The sequence below is a fragment of the Chelonia mydas genome, chromosome 2, assembly GCF_015237465.2.
Source record: "Chelonia mydas isolate rCheMyd1 chromosome 2, rCheMyd1.pri.v2, whole genome shotgun sequence".
Lineage (NCBI taxonomy): Eukaryota > Metazoa > Chordata > Testudines > Cheloniidae > Chelonia > Chelonia mydas.
Window position 1 is genome coordinate 179832609 of NC_057850.1, and position 25670 is coordinate 179858278.

Sequence of the window (25670 nt, forward strand, 5' to 3'; positions counted from 1 at the left end):
AAGCTTTAGCAACCCGAGGACCCCCCTTTTGATTTTAAATTTTTCGGGGACCCTCAAGCCCCTCACTAAGGCCCAGGCCCCGCCCCCATTCTGCCCCTTCCCCCAAGGCTCCACCCCATCTGTCCCTCTTCCCCTTTCTTTCCGCCCCCTTGCCCAGTGCACCCTGTCCCCACTTCTCCCCCTCCCACCCGGTGCCTCCTGCATGCCGCTGAACAGCTGTTCCCCAGCATGCAGGAGGCATGGGGGGGGAGGGGGGGAGTTGATCAGTGGGGCCCACGGACCCCAGTTTGAGAAACAACTTTTGCACTTCTTTTCTTTAAATATTATTTTTTGTGTTCAGCTATTTTCTTCCACATACAAATGTAAAGCACAATTTATATGAATATAACCTTATTTTTATTGTGGTAGAGCCAAAAAGTCCTGCTCCAATTAGGATTGCAGTTTCGTTGTACTGGGTGCTGGCAAAACATAGACACAATCCATGTCCTGAAGAACTTACGATCTAAAAATGTATAGTATAAAAATGTCATACATAAAACAATATGCATTACATATTACAAATACCTTTTTTATAGAATGATAAATTTGTTTACATCTTTTGTTCTGTTGTACATTTTTATTTATGGTAAAGACCCCTGTGTTCTAGATCAGTGGTGTCCAACCTTTTCAGCCTGATGGCTGAACACATTTCTAAAAGACCCAGGAGACACAGCTAGTACTTTAAGACAGATTCTGTTGAGCTTGCCTAGCTAGCTCCTATGCCTCCTTCCTTACAACCCCTGATGAAAGGTGTGTGTGGGGAGCAGAGTGGCTGTTGCATACTGCTTTTCAGTATCCCCAGATGGCATTGATCCCATGACCATAACCAGCTGGCACAAGTTGGGGCAGCCAACTGGTTTCTCTAACCTGTTCTGAGATGGGCAGAGCATGAGGGAGATTTAACTGGTGGCTGATTCTCAGATTCTCCTTGCTCCTTTTTCTGGGTTGCTGTGGGTTGTATGAGAAAGGGGAGCCATCCTTTGCTAGGTGCTCTCCTTGGCTCAGGGTCATAGCCAGTTGAGTTTCCATCCTGCTGTGTCTGAAGCTCCCGCAGCCTGTCAGGGAAGAAGGCAGTGGAGTAGCCAGTGTTATTGTCCTCTCCTCTGTAGTGCAGCAGGGGACTTTCTGAGCAGCTGCTACAGGGAAGGGCTAGGGGCTGCTTACTCTGAGTGCTCCCAACTCTCGTCAGAGCTGTTCCTTGGGCTGCAGGGAAAGAAGCTTTGGGAGGATTTGGGGATGTGATGCTTTCTACCTCCTTCTTGTAGTTATGTGGCTGATTCAAGCACTTATTTTAACATTGCAGAGCTTGGCTGTGGGAACATAAGTTTTACCTTATCAAATACTCATTAATACATACATTCACCCTCAGAAGTCACAATTTAGAGCCTCAAAGGCCACAAGTGACCTCTGGACTACAAGCTGGATATAAATGCACTGCATACTACATAAAAAGTCATGCTTGAAAAGATCATTTGATCTAAAACAAACAAAATTAAGAGTGGTCAGCTATAAAGAGTCACTTTTGATGATAAAATTCTTGATAAAATGATTTTTTGTTTATATAAATATGACAACTCCCCAATTGCTCTGTGGCCTTGGTAGACAGTTGTTTTCTTCACAGAGGAAGTAGTTCAGAAGGGATTTGTATTTGGAAAGGGAGGTGACCTTGTGGACCACGCAAGGAAGACGTTTCCAGGTGTAGGGCTGGCATAGAAGAAGATAGAGGTCACTGTGGGAAGGATGTGAAGACAAAATTGTCTGAAGCATAAAGTTGGGCATTGTTTGCTTGAAGCAAATATTCAAGCTCTTTGGAGCTCAGCCATTCTGATTTTCTCCATTGGAGAATAGGCACATTAATAAAAAGTGGTATTATATATATAAAAACTTCCACATTTTTAAGGTGATAAAATCTTGCACTCAAAAGTTAGAAGATTGATGCTATGGCTTACTGTTCTGACATTTATATTTGCCTGTGTAAAGATCAGTCTTCATTCCTGATACTAAAAGAATTGGTATTACATATAAGCAATGAGTTAAATGCAAATATTCAGTAGAAGGGGGATGAAAAGAGTAAGGAAGGACTTCAATAGCTCAGACATAGGTGAGAGGTTTATTGCAGGAGTGGGTAGGTGAGATTCTGTGGCCTGCATTGTGCAGGAGGTCAGACTAGATGATCATAATGGTCCCTTCTGACCTTAATATCTATGAATCTGTGTCAGAATTAAGGTTGCCTGTAAAATGAGAGTTTTGTTGGCAAAAAGTAGAGATTATGACTGCCACCTGTGTGAAAAGTGTAGAGTGTCTAGAGTGGTTAAAAAAACCTATGCTTTTCATTGAAATCAGATTTTTTGTTTTATTTTCTTTAAAAAATAAGCCTGTTTAAAATTCAATTTGAAATTTTGACTTAGGTGCACTAAGCTTATGGTAATGTATAAATAAAAATATGTTGAATTAAGGTAAGAAACCTAGAAGAGGATAATAAAGTGAACCTGAAACCTGTAATAGATGGGTGTAGTGTCAAACATGTACATAGTCCAGGAATAAAACAAATTTTTGAAATTGTAAAATACTTCTGCAAGTCACTTTGCTTCTGCTTCACTGAAGACAGGAGGAGGATCAAAACTAATTCTCCCCAATGATGCAAGATGGAATTCAGAGGTTGACTATTTTGAGCTGTTTATTAAAAACTTGCCTATGCAGATGAAAATTTGTGAAGAAAAGCAGGGCAAAATAGATGGAACTATAGCAGCCAAAAGTAATCAACGTAAGACTGAACATAAGACTGCAGAGAAATGTAGAAGATATGCTAAATATACTGAAACCTGTTTTTGTAGCCTTGGACAAATTGCAGAAAGGTAGTTGATCTATTGCTGATGCTGTTGAAATTTGGAAAGACCTTCAAGCAACACTGCAGGATATCCAACAACAAATTTAAATTTTGCAGTCAGTGAGCAAGCAGATGGAGCAAGCATTTATTCCACCTAATTTTCTTGCTAGTATGCACAACACAAAGTACCAGGGTAGATGCCTAACAGCCAAAGAGGAAGATACTGTCATAGATCTGGGCATCTTATAGTCATCCATCCATCTTGCCATCCATAATAAATACCAGGGGTGGAAGGGACCAGTGTTCAAGCAGTACATGTTTACTACTGAAGTTCTAAATTGTATTTAGAAATACATTGTATCCTGGTTAGCAAAAAGCATAAAACTTAGTGTGAAGTTAGTTAAATTTAATTGCAAAGCAACGTTTTAATGATTAACAAATGAGAATGAACTTTTCTTTAGAAAAATTAAAAAGTGCAAATGTAAAAAGAGATTAAAAATGAAGGCTTATATCAAGGTTTCTGCTTGCTGGTTTAAATCATTATTATAATTGGCAATTTAAATCACTTTGATTTAAACCAGTCCTTCCTAAAAGCGTTAGCAATTTTTTTTTTTTTTAGCCAGACTCTTACAAATTGTAACTGAGGTTTACTGGTCTATGAAGTTATGGATTCTTTCCATGTGGGCATGGTTTCCAACCCCGTCTCTGCGTTAAATAAAACCTGTGGGAATATTCAGTCATAAAAACTGTGAGTGGTAAATAGCATTGCTTCCTCAATTATTGTGGAGAAAAATTTGAATAGCAGCTAGCCTTAAAGGCGATTTGTAAAGCTAAAACAAAAACAATTCATGCATGGATGCATACTGAATGCCACCACTAACCAGAGTATGGAAGGCTTATACAAGGAAATTAATTTAATTTACCTTGGGGGGGTGGGAGAAGGAGCTTCCTTCTAAGTATCTTCTTTGTTTTATTTTTAAAGCTAAGCTATTAACCTACATCTGTACTGTCTGGCTGCTGGAGGCATTCAGTTTGTATTTTCTGGGCTTAACTAAATTTTCATTGGATTTATCCAGTTTACCTTTAATTATTTAGAAGCTCTTTGCCACTGGTAAGCATTGGTTCCTGGATTCTGACATTGTCAGCACCAAATGCCAGATTCTCGGCTTCTGATAATTCCTCAGCACAAAAAACAATGTAGTACATATTAAATGAATTTTAAAAAGTTGCTAACTGATAGATCTCAAACAGTAGTTGTATATTGTTAATCGCCATCTCTTGCAGGTAGAAAACAAGATGTGTTTAAGTGATGGTAATTATCTATTTGAACAAATAACTGAAAGTGTAGTGGATTCTCCGTCACTTGAAGTCTTTAAAACAAAATAGTCTTTTTAAAAAAGAAGCTGTGGCTTAATCAGAAGTTATGGCTTTGTTGCAAGAATTATGGAGTAAATTTCTGAGACCTGTGTTGTGCAGCAGATCAGAGTAGAGTATCATAAATGGGCCCTTCTGGCCTTCAACATATTTGAAATAATACATCTTTTCCTGAAAGGTGCTTTCCACTATATGTAGACCATGTGTATGTGAGCAATATTTTAACAATGGCACAAGTTGCTACCTTGCAACAATAATTTTTTTTAATATGGCACCTCTAGATTCTAAAATTATCTGAACTTTTTTCAGTTCTGAGTGTGAGGTTACTGTTACCTGGATATTGTTGTTTTTGCCTTCCATTTCCCCTCAAAAGGATTGCATGCCTTATGGGATATCCTTGCGGATTGTGGGGCAGATGGCGTCTCTCCATCTGTTTTCAGCTTTTAAACTAATGGTCTAAAGATATCTTGAGTTAAACACTTTCCATTACAGTAGAACCTCAAAGTTATGAACACCTCGGATATGGAGGTTGTTCGCAACTCTGAACAAAATGTTGTGGCTTTTCTTTCAAAAATTTTTACAACTGAACATTGATTTAATACAGCTTTGAAACTCTACTATGCAGAAGAAAATGCTGCTTTCCTTTTTTTTAGTAGTTTACGTTTAACACAGTACTGTACTGTGTTTGTTTTTTTTTTTTTTTTTTTTTCTGGTCAGTTTGCAGTTCTGGTGTTTGTAATTCTGAGATTCTAATGTATTTTCTTTCATCGCTTTCTGTTCCTTTTCTTGATCTGGGAAAGCCTTTATATACCTAGAGTTGGCTGTTTTAGACAAGAATCAGCAGAATTTACTAAACGCTTAAATGAAAATACATGCTTGGTAGCTGCATCCATATTGAAGATGGCCTGAGTAGGAAGATTCACCTAGATGTGTCTAAGTGACTGCCACCAACCTTTGTTCAAAATTATGGGCAGAACAGGAGCCTTCAGTTGGATTCTTTTGTATTTTCTTAGCCGTATTGTCTGTGATTGCCACACTGGCAAGGTAAATCATCTTACCAATTTAGTGTACGTACAGTAAAGCAGGCCACAAACTTCTTTCTTTCTTGATGTTAACTTTGAAGCTTGGCGTCCTAACTTCCTCCAGTAACCCTTCTTACTGTCTTTGGCTGCTGAAGTTTCACTCGTTACTTGTCCCTTTAAACCTTGTCTGTGCTGTACTTCTAATAGAACCTCCAGGAACTTGGTTACAGCCTGTTTCCAATTTATAATGTAGATAGTTTCTGTTTGTCTCTGTCTGTTTGGCAGTAATTTCACTAGGAAAGGGACTGTTGGTTTAGGTGCTTGAGATAACAAGTTGCATTGTAGGCGCTGTGACAAAACTCTTCTTATTCCAACTATAATGGCTTTAGAAATTTGAGCTTAGAGTTTTTTCACTTAGGAGTGTGAACCCATAAGCAATATATCTTATAGAACCATTCAAGTAGGCATAATCTCTTAACCTTGCTTCCCAGATGGAGAAACTGAAGCAGAGCAGTCCAGTGATTTCAGAAGGTCAAAGTATATTAGTGGCAGATGAAAGAATAGAAACCAGGTCTCATGACTCCCTCCCTAGTTCTAGACCTAGTCTTATCTGCATTGGTAGTTTTGGGGGAAACTTCCTGTGTCTCTCTTCCATTTGTCCAGCTCCACCAGAGTCTAAAACTAGCAGATCTCATTCTTCTATACACCTCAGTTTTATTCATACATTGGAAGGGGAAAACAAGTTTTTCCACTGGATCAGCTCTCTTTAGTTTCTTAACTTTGAACGATCTAGTCCAGGGGTGGCCAACCTGAGCCTGAGAAGGAGCCAGAATTTACCAATGTACGTTGCCGAAGAGCCACAATAATATGTCAGCAGCCCCACATCAGCTCCGCCCCCTTCCCCCATGCCTCCTGCCTGCTGTGATCAGCTGTTTTGCATGCGCAGGAGGCTCTGGGGGGTATGGGGGAGGAGGGAGAGCACAGCATGTTTGGGGGAAGGGGCGGGGGCGTTGGAGGAAAGGGTAGAGTGGGGGCAGGGCCTGGGGCAGAGCAGGGAGTTGAACAGTGAGCACTCCCTGGCACACTGGAAAGTTGGTGTCTGTAGCTCCAGTCCTGGAGTCAGCGTCTATGCAAGCAGCCGCATATTAACCTCTGAAGAACCACATGTGGCTCCAGAGCCACAGGTTAGCCACCCCAATCTAGTCAGTGACTAGTTAAATGAACTGCAATGAAGAAAACATTTTCTCTGAACCTGCACAAGAGGCTACTGCTATCAAAAGCTGATTTAGCACTTCAGCAAACCCTGGTTCCCGGGGCTTGGCCAGTAACTTCAATCAGTTGAGTGGTTTGACTTTCTTTAAAACTTTGCAGCAGACATGTATGCCTTAATATTTTTTAATTTTAATTTAAATTATTAGATTATGGTAAATGTAGGCCTTATAATAGATTATCATTTAAATAGATTTATTTTTAAAAATTTAATCTCTATTTAATTTTTAAAAAATCTGATTTAAATATATTTCTGATTTTTTTTAATTGATTTTTATCCACTCAGCTTTTTGAAAATATTTTTCCTAAGGTGGTGGTGGTTCTAATTTTTCCTTTGTTTTGTAAGATAAATGCATGCTTCTTTCAGACTGACATTGTCGGGTTTTTGTTTCAGTGATGTTTTGGCACTGCCAATTTTCAAGCAGGAAGATTCCAGCCTTCCACCAGACAGTGAGACCAAACATCCACCGTTTCAATATGTTATGTGTGCTGCAACATCTCCAGCAGTCAAATTGCATGATGAAACTCTTACTTACTTGAACCAAGGTTAGTATGCGTCTTCTGCATATGTTTACCGTGGATGTAGCTTGATGAATGTTGGGATGCTGGAAAGTATAGGGATGGTATCTTCATCTTTAGAATTTCCATGTGAAAATGAAAGACCAAGAGTGCTGGGGGAGGTTTCTGCTTACAGCTTATAGCTTTGGCTGTCAATTTCAGTGACATCTAGCAGTGCTTATGGTATTCCTCTTATGTCTTTCCTGACCGGCATGCATGCCAGTATGTCCGACCCTTGTGACATAGGTCCATTTCAGCAATTTACTATGGTCTAAGGGCAATATGTAAATATGCATTTTTTTAATTAAAAAAATAAATGTGCATTGCATCATATTTGCTTTTATCTACATATTCTTTGATAGTTTAATACAAATTGCTTGAATTTACCAACAACAAAAACCTACAGTTGGATCATTTCTTTGGTCTGCAGTTATATGATGAAAGTGGCCTGGGGCTGTATTCTATCACTTTTGTTATGACATTACTAAAAAGTTTACAGCATGTCTAATGTTCAAGTTGACTTCAGTGGGAGCTGCTTGGTGCTTCACACTGTAGAAAATGAGGTAGGTAGGCAGGCATCTAACTACAGGCACCCAATTATGAAAATCTTGATATTGATGTCACAGATATCTGATTCGTCATTCTGCGTTTCTGCTTGTGGAGGGATACATAAGCAAATCCTCATTAGATGAGTAACTCAAGACTGCACAGGATGCTACTAAAATAAGGCTTTCGCAACCGCTACATAGGGATCAGATAGGACTTGCCACTACCGATCGTATTTTAATGTTCTGTTCCCCATTGGCTTCCTAGGAAGTCTCCTTCTACCTTAAACTTAAAGCCCAAGTACTAGACCACTGGGACAATCTAAGAACAGGTAAGAAGAGGTGGTAACAAAATGCATCATGAAATTTCAGGGTTGGGGGCAGAGGAGTTGGAGAAGCCAGTATATATTCAGAGGGTAGTAACTAAACATCCAGAAGGTTAAAAGTGCACCCAAAACAGTAAAGTAATCTTTTAGGTATTACTCTACAAAAGTATTTTGGTAGCTACAAAGCAGTAGGAGCACCTAAAGCCAGAGAAATCTAAAAATTTAATATTAATTTAAGTTTAAAGGCGGAGGGAATCCTTCTGGGAGGGGAATGTGTAGGGATAGAAGAAATACCACTACTGAGAGGAGACTCTGCAAGTTGTTGGAAAAAGATACTGAAATTATTTTGCTTCATGGAAAACAAAGGTCAAGCTTATTTATATGTAATGAACTAGAAAATCAAGCTTAAAAGACCTGCTACCTTACTAATGTGAAAGTGAAGTGCTGTTTCACATTTTAAAGGATACTGTGAATTTTTTTGTACCTGTAGGTAGCACTCAAAATGGATATAAATAGAAAGATTTGGTATAGGTGGGATACTTCACAATTTTTTTAACTTCATGCATTTGACAACCTTTTATATATAATAGGTTTAATTGTCTCCCCTTTCTAGCTGATCAGTTTCTTTGTGTGGTTTTTCACCCAACAATAAAGGAAAGAGACATCATTTTTAAGAGTATGAAAATGTGATTTGTAAATGCCCCCAAATGGGGAAGGAGACATAGGGACAGATGTTACTATCTGAAACTAATTTTAATTAAAATTGAAAAAATTGACTAGACTTTAAGGTGGTGTCCTTTTTTATATATGGTTGGTTAGGTTAGTTACTTGGCTGTTTGTATTGAGTGTTTGTTTTTTGAGATACTTCAAAAGTTAAAATCATTGTGATCTTAAATGGCAGTTAGCCAGGGCTTAAACATCTGTGTAACAATGTAGGTTACTGTCAGGTCTTGGAAAGCTATTTATGACTAACGTATATGTGAAAGGTAAATGCAGAATGTTCTATCTGGGCAAATGTTTACACAATAACACCAAAATAAAGTACTTTACTGTCTGTCTCACTTATAGGAAGCCAGTTAGATTATTTGTCATGCGAGTCTCGCCATTTTATCTAGTAGCCTATGATAGAAAGATCTGGGGAAGGCCTTTCCACTAAACTTCACCAGCGAGTAGACAAACTTGGGAAGTTTTTCTCTTGCTGAGCTTAAGGGAAGAAATGCTGCCATAGTGGGTAAGTTAAAAATAAAACCTACAAGCCAGAGGTTCTCAAACTGTGGTCCGTGAGCTCCATTCAGGTGGTCCACGGAGAGTTCCCTCTAAGGTGCATGTCTGGGCGGCCGCACATAAGAGAATGAAGGGCCACCCACTTAATTAGTGGAGCTGCACAGGCATGGCTCCACTAATCAGGTGCCTGGACCCTGGAGAAGAGACGTGTAAGGTGAGGTGGTGGCCTTGGAGGGCAATAAAGGGTAGGTGGGAGGGGGCAGTGGGGTGAGAAGACAGAGTGGGGGAAATCTGGGACATGCAGGGCTGCGGCGGCCAGAGAAAGAGGCAACTTTCCCCAGCTCCAGGGCTGTGGTGCCAGGGAGAGACGGCCTCCTTCCCAGCCCCAGCTCAGGGGCTGCCGCAGTAGGGGAGAGCGGGTACATCCGTTGCATTAGAAAGGTAAGACTACTGATAATAAAATATGAGTTGTGTGCTTTTATTTGTAGAACAAAAAAGTTAATTATAAAGTTGTTTTATATATATATAGCGCTTTTATCCAAAGCGCTTTACAATAGTTAGCCAACATTATAAACAGCATTTGGAAAGATCAATAGGTGGTCCACCGAGACCCTCGGCAATTTTCAAGTGGTCCGTGAAAAAAAAGTTTGAGAACCACTGATATAAGCCATTAGCAGTCTACTAATACCTTATGCTTTTTGCTGCAAGAAGGTAGCCTTTTGAATTTTGTTATTTCCACATCATATGATGATTTGGTGCTTATTGTTTTGATTAAAGGAAAAGGCAAGGAGAATTTGATTTGTTTCCAGTGATATTCCCATTTGTTTGCTGTTTGTTGGTTTTGCAGTTTTGGTCCAATATTCTGCGTGAACTGGTACAGGCTTTAAATCTGTGAACAAATTGTCAGAGTTCAGCATTTCTATATAAATAAAATGTCTTGACTTTTTTTTTTTTTTTTTTTTTTGCCATTCACTGATACCAGCCTTCTGTGTTTGTATGTGAGACAGTTTTACTGTTACTAAATTCTTCTGTGTAGTAAGTTTATCTTTGTATGCTATCTATTAAAATTTAAAAAGGGTAACAGAACAACCAAGCAGGGTTAGGAAGTTTCCTTTGGTGTGAGGTCTAAGTAAACTGTTCGTTTTACTCTTGCAGTTTTCGGAAAGGGTGAAGGTAAACTGTTCTGAGTGGTGGTTCACCTTCACAATATCTTGTAAGTTCCAAGGTTATTCCCTCTCCTCCCCTCAAGTTTGTCCCTTCAGGAATCCTTTTTAGTGTACCTAAAGTTATCCTTTCATGACCTTTCTAGTAGGCTATTAAAAGACCTTGATAAATGCAGTAAACTTATTTTGAAACCTTGTTTGAAGTGAGTGACTGATACACCCACCACTGTGCTGCTCCTTGTTCTCCTTTTTTTTGATATTTGCCTTCATCCCCTGCTCCAGTTCTTCTTATTCCTGCTATGTCTGTTAGTTGATCTTAGTGCTTGTGTTAGGACATGTTTAAGTAGCATGAGACTGTGCTGTTGAAATTCAAGTTAGTAGATAGAAATGTTTTTAACTGTCTGAGGCCAGAATCTATGTATGTAGACTGTATCTACATTTAATACTGGCATGATGACAGATGATATCTTCGGATTTCCACATGAATAAGGTCACTATGGATCTCATCTTGTGGTGTTTATATTTATAACCTACTCTCTCTGTATTTGTTTTAAGCACCTTGAGAGTAATAGCAGTTTTTACGTGATTTGAATACAAGACCATAATATATTCTCTGTGTTATGTAGGAGGTCTGATTAGATCATAATGCTCCCTTCTGACCTTACAATATTTGGAGTGGGGTATGTGTGTACTGCATGTATTTGTTTTGGATCTTCCAAGATGGAAGGGGCCACATATAATCAAGAAGGATTTAACTGAAATAAATGCTTCTAAGAAAATATTTTACATGTGAGTACATTGTTTGGGCTCTAAGTACGGAATGTGAAAGGGAATTTGTGTGGGACTATCTTGTCTGGGTCTTTCAGATTGCATTTCCATCACTGGTATCTCCATGAAGAATATATGTAATTTTTTTATGAATAGTTCAGGAAAATACTTAAATTTATTATAAAAGCAATGGGCAATATTATGAAGGGGCTGTGTTGTGCTAGGTGTTGCACAAGGTTAGTAGATATGAGGTCCTTGCCCTAAAGAGCTTAGTCTAAAAGAAATATAAATTGTTACAGCTTTGTGTAGTTTTGTAAATAGCTTTGTTGGCTAGTCATACATTTCTTTTGATCCTCTAAGCTAGTGTTTTGGAATCCAAATGTTTAAAGTTATTTGTCTTTATAAATACTTGATTAAAGTTTCTGGGATAGACCAACCACTAATTGAAAGGGTTCAGACAAAATTTCTTCCTATGGAAAAATTATTCCATAATTGTCCATTGCAATGTTCTTACATTTTTCTTTGAAGCGTCTGGTACTGGCCACAGTCAGTCTCAGTATTTGACGACATGGTCTGATTTTCTGTGTAACAACATTCAAACACTAAAAGCTTTGCTCCTGGACTTCTTTGGAGTAAATGTAGTAACGTGTAATGTTTGATTAGATTACTGGGTGTGAGTATACATTAAAACTTTCAGTGATATTAATCTAAGTGAATTCTGTGCATCTTGGGTGTTAATATGGTACCAGTCACTGTAGTATCTAAGCAAAGGAACTGAGCCGTGAATTTAGCTGATTGTCAGTTATGTCTTAGTTTCATACATCACTGGTTGTCCTGAATATGTGGTTAGGGAATGCCAAAGCATGGCAAGTTTTGCCCTGAATCTGCTAGATATGGCATCTGCTAACGTAATCCTTAGATAAACCCAGACTTTACTCTTAATTACATAATGCTTCATCCAACCCAACCAGCTGACAAGGTGATATAGGCAAGTCTGATTCTCAGTTGGTGCTGACTGAAACCTCTCCGGGCTTGCCTACACTACAAAGTTAAGGCAACGTAAGGCAGCCTACGTCGACATAACTATGGAGGTGTACACACTGCAATGTTCCTCCTGCTAGTTTTTACTCTTCTACTGTGCCGACATAATAAAACCACCTTGACAAGAGGCGAAGCACTTAGGATGACATAGTGTCAGTGTAGACACTGCGTTGCTTATGTTGCCCTATGTGGCCTCCAGGAGGTGTCCCACAATGCTCACTGTGACCTTTCTGGTCACCGTTTTGAACTCCGCTGCTCTGCAGCCAGTATACAGGCATGCACCCCTATCCTTTTAAAGCCACAGGAAGCTTTGAAATTGCTCTCTTTGCTCGGTGTGGAGAGCTCATATAGCTACTGCCCAGCTGAGCATGCCAGCTCCATGCAGCAAACGTGCTCCTGCCAGGAGTATACGGGAGGTGCTGGATCCCCTGGGTCTGTGGGGAGAGGCGGCACTGCAGGCAGAGCTCCGCTCCAGCCGCAGGAACTTGTTCGGGGACTGGAGGAGAAGCCCTATAATAGGGACATGCAGCGGCGCTGTGTAAAAAGTCAGAGCTGCGGCAGGCATAGCAGAAGGCAAATAGTCACTGTGGTGCAGAGCTGCAGACATGCTGCTCCTACAAGGAGGAGTCTGGGATCAGGGTTGTGGAGTTGATGGGAGGAGCAGTCGGGGTGCTTAACCTCTGCCTCTGGGAAAAGAGGCATGGTTTTAAGGAAGAATGAAAAGAAACAGAATTAACGTTCCCTGGACAAGTAAAAACAGACATCGCTGGCATTCACATTTTCAAACAGATGTCAATTGCATAGGGTTAACACTCTGATGGATGGAGGAGGTAACACAATGCAAACAAACGATACCAGGCTCAGCACCCTACAGCAACACATATTACTGTGGTTCATTGTTAAAATGCTCCTTCAAAGCCTCTCTCAGCCAGATAGCTCCCTGTTGAGCTCCTCTTTTATAGCCTGGTGTTCATAACACTCAGCAAAATAATTAAGGACAGTGCAGGATCCGTACTTTCTGGCAGAGATGGCTGGCCTGCAGGTTACCAGAGCAGTTGAAAATCAGCTAGAAACCTAGTAGGATGCCCATGAAATGATGGGATCGAGAAACCTGCATCATGTGACATTGAGCCTGTCCCCATGAGGCATTGCAAACCCTTCCCAAAACAACCTGCGGCCAGTTGCACAGTGGGATAGCTACCCACGGTGCACTGCTCTCTGTGTCAGTGCAAGAGCTGCTACTGTGGATGCGCTCCACTGACATAAGGAGCATAGTGTGGACATGCAACAGCAGTTTAATTACAGCGGTGGCTGTACGTCAACAGAACTAAGGTCAACTTAACTTTGTAGTGTAGACATAACCTCAGATGTTGAAACAGTCCTGGTTATTGCCTCCTGGGATTTTGAAAGGCTCAGATGAAAGAGGTAAAATTAAGATTCACTGAGTAAATCTGTTAGGGTAGTGGCTTAGAGCTGTAGGTGGGAATTTTCTGAGTTGTGTGCTTTGCAATAGGATGTGGGTTGGATGGATAGACTCCAGAATGTTGTTTGATCCACAGATTTCATGTGAATGCTATGAAGGGTAAGCATACCGCATGAAAACAAAGTTCTTTGGCTTCCTTAACACTGCTTGCCTAATAGCTTCTGTGAAGGCAAAGGAAGGTTTGATTTTTGTGTGTTTGATAGACCCAGGGACCTCTTGTTATGTTGCCTTTACTCTGGTGGTATGAAGAGTGGAGATGGAGTACAGGGAGAGGCAGCCAGTAAGACCAGTGCTCCTCCCAGTGCCCTTCTAACTATATGAGTGGATGTGTGCTCAAAACACTCTATATAAAATTCCCCCAGTATAGGTACAGCTGCACCATTGCAGTGCTGTATGTGTAGACCTGGCCTGAAATTTTGTTAGAACAAAGAAAAAGATACATTTGACTTCGATTTCAACAAAAAATAGACTACTAGGTGTGATTGAAAGAAGAGGTAGCAAAGGGTATTTAAGAAAGAAAGGAAACTGTTTTTAGGAATAGTATGGATTCATTTTCCAATTTACTGAATACTGTAACATTTTAAAGTACTAGATTTACTGTAACAAATGCTTGATCTGCTTTCCATTTTCCTTCTCTGGTACACACAACATCATAAAGTGCTTACAATGTGAAAGACCACCAGCATGTGTGTGTAGAAAATATATAAAAAAATAAAGGGTTCTGGTGTACACTAAGTGTCATGCTTTTTTAACTGGAAGCTCATAGTCGGGAGTAATTTCTTCCTAAAAGTTATGGAGCAGCGGCATGAGTGTGGGATGAGGAATTGATTCTCAAATTACTTGTTCTGCTCTTTCACTGTTTATGAAGGATGTAAAGCTGATGCTTTTCGCTTATAGCCTTTGCTGGTGGTATCTGGTAAAACAAGCCAGCAAATATGTTTGTGCAGTTGATGTTGGGGAATAAAGAAAGTTTAGGAGAACTCAAAATGGTGGAGCAAATCCAGTGCATCCTAGTGAACCTTTTAAGATTTCTGTTTACTCCTGCCTCCTTGAATAGGAACAAATTTAGCCTTGCCAAATATGTAGTGTTTCAGTCTAGGAGGAAAAATGCTCCTTATCAGTTTTAGATAAATTGCTCCTAGCTTCTTTTGTACTGAGAAAAACTCAGTAAAGCATAGCATGATTCATCAAGCTCTTGCTTATTGAAATAACTCTTTTAAAGACTGCCACTTTTAGAAAGTTATAGGAAGGGGTTTTACCCCATAGGCAGCATGTGTTTAAGGCAAGTTAAAATACAGGCAATCAGTACATAAATGCAGCTGTAAACGGTATACATGGTACTTGAATACATGGTACTTGTGAGAATATTCTATTTTGTCATCAACATACTGCCTTTCAGCTATTTCAGATAAAAAAGGAATTCAGCTTTCGGTGTGGTCTATGTTCCTTTCTGCCAAATAGGAATAAACACTTGCACTAGACATAAAGTAGGATACCTAGGGTTTGGAAGTATCAGTAGTTTCAGCAATACTGTAAAAGTTTCAATTTATTCTTATGCAACCAGCTAGAAACTGAAAACTCCCTATGAGAGTTCCTTAACCTTATGTTACTACAACATGCTGAATATAAACCAAATGTTCTCTGCGTTAAACAGAGAGAGAGGCTTTATATGTCACCGTATCATTGATACAAACTTTTTTCTCTAAAGGTCAGTCCTATGAAATACGGATGCTAGAGAATCGGAAGATTGGAGACATGCCGGAGACCAGTGGAAAGCTAGTGAAGGTGAAGTAGAGTTGTTCTCTAGATAATAGTAAAATAGTAATGAGAGATTGTTGCTGGTTGCCAAGTTAGTCCAGTGGTTTTCAACTTTTTTTCTACTCTTACTCCACATTACAACAGGAAAAAAATTTGGAACCCTTTCTCCCCCAAACCTCTTAATCTAACCATAAAGCAAGTAGAAGCAGTCACAACCTGCAGTTTGAAAACCTCATAGCTTAGTCTGGTTGAGAGCCAAGGAATATTAAAGGAAAATTAAGTATTTTCCTAGTTAACATGGCTGGATAAAATCAAATCTGAGTGACTTGACATAACACTTAAGTGGTATCTTAAATCCATGGTGTGCACACATGTTGCATACTCTGTCCACTTATAGTCGCCCCATCTCAAAGGATATAGTGGAACTGGAAAAGGTTCAGAGAAGAGCAACAAAGATGATCAGGGTTATGGAAGCTGTTGCATTGTGGGAAAGGGAAAATAACATTTGTCTATTCACTTTTTCCACACTAGTCATATTTGTTTAGACTGCTATCATATCCCATTTTATTTGCCTGTCTTTTTTTCTAAACTAAACAGTCCTAATCTTTGTAGTCTCCCCTGGTATGGAAGCTGTTCATATTTTGAAGGAATGCTATCAAGATGGTGGTTCTAAAAATCAGATATTCTTTTGGTCTGCATATTTGGTTTTTACTTTCAACTGACCTGCCCTGCTGACAGAAGAGAAAAACATTCTATATGTATATAGGAAGGCCCATAAGAAGGCAGTTTTAAAAAACCCTAAATGGTGTCTCACCTCTTTAGATTTCCATTGCAACCCATCTTCTATCTTGCAGGATTCAGTCTCTTTGGGATAGAGACTTCATTATTTTGATTACTTTGATCGTGACTGTACAGTGTCTGCTCTGAATAACAAGTAGTAATATCTGTCCTTAACTTTTTTTAATCACAGTTGAGCATTATTAGGGAGAACGGTAGCTGCTCCATAGTTAAGATTGAAGACTTGCTTTCTATTGTAAGCCAGTTAAAGGGCTTTGGAATTTGCAAAGTGCAAAGTAGCAGGCATCAGCAGGAGCCCGGCATAGGTAGCTTACAGAGCTCTGCATACTTTCTCTGGCACCAGAGGATCAATCAGTCATGCAGGTCTCTGGACCTAATTCCGAGATGGCTTCCATGAGCTCCTACTTCCCTTTTACTTAGAAGCTTTGCAGGGTGTTCTCCTTACCTCCCTGTAGCTGTCATAAATATTTAAAAAGAAAACAATGAGGAAACCAGACACAATCATTGTTTGTTTAAAATTAATATTGAGAGTACGTCATAACTTACTGGTTTTTTGTTTGTTTTTTATGTACAAGACTGTTGTAGTTTAAACAAAAAACAGACAAAAGCCCTTTGGAATTCAGAGCTGAAATTAAACTTCAAGAAACCTAAACGTCTGAAAGTATGAAATTAGCACTTTGACTCTGTCCCGTATAAAGCTTTGTGTTTTGCTGTCAGTTATCGCATTTTGCAGATAGAGGAAGCTGAAGCACAAAGATTTATGGGCTTGATTTTTTTCTGAAGTGCTGAACACCTGCAACTTCAGTTGAAGTCAGTTGGAAGCTGTGAGTACTCATCACCTTAGAAAAACAGATCCTAAGTGTCTTGCCGAAGGTAACGCAAGGCAAGGATATGAATTAAACCAAAACACCGTATTTGAGTGCTTTGGGCATTTGGCAGCCCTTTGTGAACCGCCAATTTCTCTTTCCCCCTGTATAGTAACTTTCCCTGTTCCTGTACATGTTCACACAACTGGGCAGAGAGAGACTTTTTTTTATTTTTTGAGAGAGAGAAGATGTGGTTGTAAAACCACAGAATTTAGCAGGGCTACTCAGGGGCATGCATAGTATTTGAAACCTATTTTTAACTTCTTAAAGAATTGTTTAGATTTCAAAGTAATGGTGTCCTTTTTGTAATCTTTTAGATGAATATTGTATCTAGAAGAGTGGGAATAGTTCTAGAATTGGCAGTTTGTCAGTGCTAACTATAAATTGAAGTCCTCTTTGTGTAGTACAAGGTCTTAATGTTTATCTAGTAATACACCTTTTTTACACAAACACATTGATTTATCCATTTATTAATTTTCTGAACTGTTGGAGTCACAATTATACTTTAAATATTTCAACTAATGCACTCCTGTTTAGAAATTGTACAAAACGCTTTTTTGCAGATTTTTAGGTGACTCATTTAAGTTTAAATATTGAATTTTGTGGATTACTGCAGGATGTTACCTTTATTTCTGATTTTTCCAGGAAATTCTTTTATAAATTTGGTTCAAACCATAGATTAGTGCTATTCAGAGTGAGTGAAACTGAAGTTATAACTTTTCTGGTTGACCTGTTCTATGATTTTCCTAATGCTTGCCTCACTCTAGCCATGTAATTTGGCCACTGTGCTGTATGAGAGCCTTATCCTCTGCAGTTCACATAATCTGCAACAGCCTTTTCAGGCAGTGTCTGCCTCAGCTCTCCATTTCACTTCATATTGCAGCTGAACCATACTCTGTTTCTTGTTCCTTCTTTACACCTTTTGTTTCTGTATTACTTAGTCTAAAGTGTTCTGAGACTTTATACTAAATAAAGTTAGATTAGGTGCTTCCCATTGATTTTGTTCTACAAGTGTGTGGTATTTATCACTGGTACGTATTTCAGAATATTTTTAATATTTCAATCTCCTCTTTAATGTGTACTGATTCTAAGACTAATCTTTAACTTTCTTCCTCTGACTAGAGTATCATAAGAGTTGTGTTCCATGACAGAAGGTTGCAATATACAGAGCACCAGCAACTGGAAGGCTGGAAGTGGAATCGCCCTGGGGACAGACTTCTTGACTTAGGTACGTCTCTCAGTTCCCTTATTATCTAGGGTTAAAATAAGAGACTCAGTCTTTCTATGAATAGCATCAATTTATATATCAACAGTGGGGATAGCAAAAGCATACATACCAATGTCTGTATGCTGCTTGTTGTGTTAGGATACTTGAGATTTATATAAATGTTTTCAATAATGTTACATTGTGAATTTTCCATGAAAACCTCTAATGGCCTTCATCTAACATTACAGAAAACAACAGCAACACTAAATAATTCAATTAATAACCCTTTTGTTCTTTGAGAGCAAAATGTGTTCTGGTAGTCAGGGGAACACGAGAGAAACATCTTTATTGCTAATATACTGTAAAAATATAATTATTGCAGATTTCATAAGATTTACAGTAAAACCCGTGAGACCTCCTCACATTATTCCCCAGAAATTAAGTACACATCTCCATCTTTATCAGAAGATCACTGTCATTAAACAACCAATTTTTGTCATCCCTTGTGTGGTAATTTACAGTACATTTCACTGTAGATGAGTTTGCAGATTAATGGGTTTTTATTCAAAACAAACCATTCAAATCCTCGCTGTGTTCCTATAGCATATACTTTCATTTTTATGTAGATATTCCAATGTCTGTTGGAGTAATTGATCTAAAGACAAATCCAAGCCAGCTCAATGCAGTCGAATTTCTGTGGGATCCTGGAAAGCGTACATCTGCCTTTATTCAGGTTTGAAATTTTGCTTTACTGGATGTGTACTGATTTGGTCTTTGTCAGGTCATGAATGTGATGGTAGTTGTGCTATGTGATTCTTTCCTTTATAGATCCATCATTTTTGGAAACTTAGATCCATGCAACTGCTTCTTCTGTAGGTGATGCTAGCTGAGTTTTCATCTTGATATGAGGGTTTTAAACATAGCTTAGAACAGAAGCAGCTTTTTAAAATCGATCAATAAAATGAATATGAAAGTTGTTTTGACTGAAAATTAATGATTAGCTCTTGCATATTGTATGGATAAATATTTAGGGAGGTGTATTTTCAAAGCAGTTTTTGTAAATAACTGTTGTTACTTCAGTTCCAGTTAATAGGGCCCCTGTATGAGGACACAAATAGGACTGAATCTGCTTTACCAATAGAGAAAGCATTTGAAATCACTGGATTTCAAAGCAGATTTTCAGTTCTCTTACTTACCTGATTGATAAGATGTTAGCTTCTTGACAGATTGTTTGTTTTTTATTATATTCAAGACAGGTTTTTTTTCTAAGTGATTTATTCCATGGAATTAGATTTCATTAGAATCCTTTGTATAATGCTATAGTCTTCCTTCTGGATAATTTTGTCTCAAAAATCAGGCATTGGTATGAAGAAAAAGCGCAAAGCGAGAGGTGGCAATATTCCTTAGCCTGCTAAATCAGGTAGATTGTTTCCATGTTGGCAGTAAATAATGTTGTGCTACTGTACCTTGACAGTAATAATTCTTCCTTTTGTCAAGGAATTACACAATTGTTACAATGTCTGCTTCCATGTCAGGCTTTGCTGCAAGGGAGTAAAGAGTGTGTAATGAGCCATCCATTTTACGTTTGTTTGTACAGTTATATTTTCAACCGTGCAGGATGTGCTAACAGCATGAAGAAAAGCTTAGTCGACTCTTACTGTTTGGAAGGTGGGAGTGTGCAGTGTGGTGGCATTGGTGATATACTAAGTATTTAATGCCCTACAACATTGTAACTGTTGTATTGTTTCCTAGTATAGCACTCTGTTCTTATTGGACCTTTTTACTGCCGTGATATTCACATGTCTCATTAAACCCAATGCCTTTATTCTGGTATTTTCAAAAAAGCTGTAGGGAGTTAGGTATCAATTCCCATTGCCATTCATTGACACTTGGGCACCTACCTCCATTAGCATCCTCTTTGAAAATCCCAGCCTCAAATCAGATTTAAAAATCGTTCCAGTAAATGGTTTTGATAGAAATTGCAAGACATTATATTAAAGAAAATCTTACTGTTCAGGCTAGCTAAATTATATCATTGTACACTGGAAAAATCTTTGAATTTATTCATTCAAGATTCATTCTTGTTCTGCTCTTATATTTGTCTTAAGAGCCTGTATGAGAACTTGAGAGGGATTATTTTAGTTACATTTGATGAGGATCCACAACAGTTCTTTAATTTTGTGAAAGATATAGGAGTTAAAGTATTACTTTTTTGGGATTATATAGGTGATGTATTGATAGGTTTAAGCCTGTCCCTATTTACTGACTTCCAAGCCTGTGCGGCTGGCAAAGATACAGGAATTTGTTCTTACCTGCCTTGGATTTCCAGTTTCATTTCCTGAATAAGCCATAAATTGTTGCTCATCCTGTCAGATAAATTTATATAATGATGGTGGCAAAAGAATTAAGAATATGCCCAGAATGGAATACAGCTTCACTTTGTTTTTCAGGTACATTGCATCAGCACTGAATTTACCCCACGTAAACATGGAGGTGAAAAAGGAGTTCCTTTTAGGATTCAGGTTGACACTTTTAAGCAGACTGAAAATGGAGAATACACAGATCATTTGCATTCAGCCAGCTGCCAAATTAAAGTTTTTAAGGTAATAGTTGTAAATAATGGTCCCAAGTAAATTTTTTCTTTACATTATAATGGCTGATTTTTAGGCCCATATTTCAGTTGCAAAGCTGTTTTCTGTCTGCTTGCTCATGTAACTATTCATTTTTAGCCAAAAGGAGCAGACAGGAAACAGAAAACAGACAGAGAAAAGATGGAGAAGCGAACTGCACATGAAAAAGAAAAGTATCAACCTTCGTATGACACCACAATCCTCACAGAGGTAACAAGATGGAACTGCATGTATTTATGAAGAAAAATTATCTAGATACAATATATGAAATATTAGCAGTAAAGTATATTCTTAAAAAGGGGGGAGAATTACAGCATAAACATATAGACAAAGGTAGGCTTTTTAATATAACAAACTTGTCCCAAAGAAAAACACAAGTAACCTTTAAGATTCTGCTGATAAATTTCACTTGGCTGTATAGTAGATATGGTACTCAAATACCCTTGGATAGAGCACTGTTTGTGCTAAATTCTAAAACAAGTCTCATGTACAGATCTAAAAACCTTGCAGCTAAAAAACAAAACCTGGGGTGTAGGATTTATTTATACATGTCAAATTTGAGCTCAAAACCCTACTTTTAGAGACTACTGAGTTTATGGCTAGAGCCTCACTGGGTTTTTGCATTTTCTTTTTATTTAAACACCAGTGAGTTCTATACAGTTTTCTAAAGATTGCAAAAGTTTTTAAAAGGCTTTTAGATCTTTCCTCACTGTATAATGAAAAGAAATTGATCCAAATCTTTGGTGTTTGTCCAGATGAGGCTTGAGCCTATAATTGAAGATGCAGTTGAACATGAGCAGAAAAAGTCCAGCAAGCGGACTTTGCCAGCAGACTGCGGTGATTCTCTGGCAAAGCGAGGCACTGTAAGGGACTTCTGCTTACCTTTTCATTGTGCAAGATACCTTGTGCAGTGTTAGATATAGGAGAAACTTCCATGATCAAAAATAAAAACATATTTTGACTGCCTTGGCTTAATTTCATTCACTCTTGTTTACACCAATTACTCTGTTTCAGTGAGGAATGCTTCCTAAATCTAACACTTACGACAAATTGTTGCAGAGGGACTGCGTGACTCTTTTTAAAAAACCCAAGAGCTTTCAGTTTACACCTGCATTTCTTTATTGAAATAGCTAGATGTTTTTTAAAAGCTATTTGCTTTCTTTATATATATGTAATCAGTGAAAGTAAAGGTAATAGCAAAATTTAGTTAAAGCATGTATGTTTTGTCCCATATTTCCACCTGTGTTTAATGTAAGTTTCCATATACATCTGTACTTTTAAAGCCCCATGTATTGTTGCAGAGAGGTTGTTTATAGTGATATTACTTTGTTTCCTTTGGCCATTTGCATCTTGTTCTCCTCATGCTTAAGTCAGATACAGCGAGGCTTAATGTTATTGAGCACTACTTTTCTCACAGAATGTGGACCCTCTGTTTAATCCTGTATCTATCTGCTTAAAAGAGGCAAATATGTATATTTTACACGTTCCCTATCAAGTTTTAACCTGCCAGGTGTTTAAAATGACACTTATGGTGAACGATAAATATTTTCCGATATCTTTATTTCTAAGGTAGATCTTAGCAACTTATTTGTTTGGGCAAGTCATGGTCCTGCATCTGCCTCTTGGTGAATTTGGTCATATGTTAATGTCCACCCATGAAAGTCAGTTATTTGACTTAATTCACTGAACAAGCAAATTTTGTTCGTATTTCCTTGACCCCTCTTCCTCAAAATCACTTGTGACAATTAGCTGACTTTTGTCTATCAGTATTCCCTTCCCCACTTTGTCATCCCTTTGTGTGCTATTCAAAATCCAGCTTGTACATTTATCAAGGCAAGGGACCTGTTCATTCTTTCATTATGAAATGCCACACACAACTGAGGCACTATAATAAAGCGAGCACTGTGAACAGTAGGATGAATTCTTTGGAGAATTTTGTTTTACTTGATGCTGTAGTAAACACTGGGCTGTCTGGAATTACTTAAAGTTCATAGTAAAATACTGGCAACCTGGAATATGTAGTTCCTTAGCTGAAACTGTTACATTTCTTCTGCAGTATCCTTGTCAACCCAGACATTCTTCTGCTGTTGGGCAGGATGTCCATCAGCAGATGTATACAGGAAAAGAAAATTGGTGCTCAACATGTGTCTCTCCTTATAAAGCATGTTAACATTTCTAATTAGGTGGAGGCAGCTCTTCCAGACGGCAAGGCTCAGCTTCCAGTGTTTGGTTTTTTTTCATCTTTTTCCTTTCTGACTAAATTAGGTATTTTAGAGTATGGTAATGCCCAGGGAGTTTTTTCTCCCTGTACTCAGTGAATCTCTCTTTGGATGTGGCCTCCTGCTAAGTGCATGTTGCTGCTGCTAGTTGTCAGGCAGGTGTCGTCCTGTGGGGAGGAGCTCTCCAGTTTGCATCCCTCTTAAGTGCTGGAAAGCCAGAGCTTAGTCTCTAGAAGAGAAAGATAGAACTTCCCTTACATTTGGCAAAAACAGACCTAGCCCTTTTCATAATGATTTCATTAGGTCTTCACTGCCCTTTCTTCCCTTGTAGTCAACACTCTTTAAGCCCAGGAGACACTTGTTTTAATCCTTCAACTCATGTCCTGTCTGTCTCAAGGGAGGTCATGTAGAACTAAAGGCTGAAGGCTTTCAATGATTAAAGGGCTCTACGTTATGAGCCATACTCCTCAAACTTTATAATCTTTGCAAATGTGGAGTTTATAATATGCTGAATGTTAAGTTTTGCAAGTGTAGGGCTTGTACTGTACAGAGCTTAATTCTTTTAAACAAAAGTTAATTGAAATACAAAATTAGACTACAAAAACTTCAGTTCATAGTACGCTTCACTTTTTGACTTGGTGTTTATGTAATGGGGAACATGGGCTGCTCATGCAATATTGTGTCTAACTATACTGCACCTCAGCTTAGCTCTTTGCTGAAGCCCAGGCTAGAGTTCTGTCTTTTAATGACTTCAAAAAACATGACAGTTAAAATTCAGGGCTATTTTATGTAAACCTTGATAAATGGATGCGAATAGTTCCCAGTCAGCTTCAGAGAGAGTACCATACCTTTTCTTAGTAAAACAAACATTTAATGCACATAACATGGTAAATAGTATTTGGAATGCTGTGAATAATTTTTAAATAAAAGCTATTAAACCGTAGTCTGCTGGTGTTCCTTATACAGACTTCCCCCTTTTATTTCTGTTACAAACATTCAAATACAAGGTTTTAACATAATGTTTTCTGTACATTAGTGCACCTATCAAAACACATTCCCCTCTGATCTTCAAACAGGTGCTTTCTCGCTCTTTGTAGCGTGACCACAGTATGTCACCTGGACTCTTCAGAGCTTGAGAAATGGCAGCATTTCAGTCCTTTCAAACACTTCAGAACCCTGTCAGCAAACAATGTGGGCCTCCACAGCTAGCAGCATTGTAAGCCTTGGGTTAATAGCTGACAGGTGCTCTCAGTTGTGAGGAAACGGAAATCTGCAGCCCATGTCCAAAGTGGATCAGGGCTTGGGACGCAGCCCTCACAGCAGATAGTCTCTTGGTTCTGTGTCAATCACTTTTAGTATCTCTGTTTATGACCACCTCATCTAATGCTTTATGATTGGCTCAGCTCTCCGAGGGTGACTAGAGTATGATTGCTGGTGAGCAGCCCACAGTGAAAACTTTCTATACAGCCTCAGAACAGCAACTGAGTGTCTGATAACTACTACTCTGTTCTGGAAGTTTCTGGGTCTTTCTGAGTTACTGTGCCCTACTCTCTGCACATGTGCAGACACTCAGTATCCAAGTAAGATCCTCCATGTTACCATATCTCCTTCCTCCACACTGCTGCATTCTCTTCTGCTCCTCTGGAGAAACAAAGCCAAATGATGCAGTATAAAGCATGTGTGTGTTTTACACTTAATTTTAAGGTTATCATAGTAACCTTTGGTTGGCTCTATAGCATGTACCTCGTACTTCTTTATGCTTGTTTGTCCTTAAATGTATCTTTTAATATATTCAAGTTAAATGCCAAAAGTACAGGATGTGCAGCATAGCTGATTTAGCATTATGGAGACCGTAACTTCCTCATTTTCTGGCTCTGTGTTTAAAGTAACTTACTACACGAACAGAATTTTTAATTGTATATGGTCATGTTAGACTAAAAGCTATTTGGGACAGGAACCCTATATTTTTATATGTTCTTTGACATGCCATTATGGGGGCTCTATAAATAGTCATGCTGATCAAGCAGCACACACTCTTAAATCTGAAAAGTGACTTTGTTCCTGAGAATAAGGATCTTATTTAGGGTAGTCATAAAAAGGCCTCTAATTCTTTCTTTGTTCATTGCTGTAGTTATGATACTTTGGATAGGGAGTGGACTTCTCCCAGGACCCACAATCTTTGACTTTTTAGGTAACTTTGTACCTTCTCAAAACATAAATTCAGAGTGAATTTCAGTGTTTTGGGAGTAGGGAGAAAACAGCTCTGGGAAGTGGCTCCAAAGGACCTGATGAACTAGAAGGTATCTGCAGTGCTTAAGAGTTTGTGTGCAGGGGCATCTGTGTGCAAATGGCTCTCTAACACATCCTGGACCTTTAAAAAGGTAGTTACAAACCTTGGAAGATGATGTTGAGCCTTCTTTCTCCAAGGCTGTCTTCATTTTAGATCAGATGGCAACTTCTCAAGGCCCTACCTGTGAGGTATTTGGGGCTTCCCCCTGTAGTATGGCAGCATCTCTTAGTACTGTTTGTTTGTTTTTCTGACAATGGATTTGG

At 38.7% G+C, this 25670-nt stretch overlaps 2 protein-coding genes across 24 annotated transcripts in view; one reads left to right on the forward strand and one right to left on the reverse strand.

Annotated features, from left to right (window-relative positions):
• Positions 1–25670, forward strand: part of UBP1 (upstream binding protein 1) — a 60736-nt gene that overhangs the window by 6159 nt on the left and 28907 nt on the right. For 5 of the 7 annotated variants that reach the window (XR_005223963.2, XM_037890183.2, XM_007057234.4 and 2 more), the window contains exons 2-8: positions 6926–7077; positions 15348–15424; positions 18184–18289; positions 18895–19001; positions 20719–20871; positions 20998–21108; positions 21654–21761. Coding sequence is in view for 6 of the 7 variants with exons in the window: in XM_037890183.2 (XP_037746111.1) it covers positions 6926–7077; positions 15348–15424; positions 18184–18289; positions 18895–19001; positions 20719–20871; positions 20998–21108; positions 21654–21761 (814 nt within the window). In the remaining variant the exon portion in view is untranslated. The remainder of the gene's footprint in view (positions 1–6925; positions 7078–15347; positions 15425–18183; positions 18290–18894; positions 19002–20718; positions 20872–20997; positions 21109–21653; positions 21762–25670) is intronic. The other 2 variants (XM_037890184.2, XM_007057235.4) reach the window with 1 other exon arrangement.
• The window catches only part of FBXL2 (F-box and leucine rich repeat protein 2), a 176424-nt gene continuing 160460 nt past the window's right edge, over positions 9707–25670 (reverse strand). For 15 of the 17 annotated variants that reach the window (XM_043540728.1, XM_043540726.1, XM_043540724.1 and 12 more), the window contains one exon: positions 17516–23346. The gene's annotated coding sequence lies outside the window, so the exon portion shown is untranslated. Of the gene's footprint in view, positions 10074–17515; positions 24759–25670 lie in introns of those variants that run through there. The other 2 variants (XM_037890191.2, XM_043540721.1) reach the window with 2 other exon arrangements.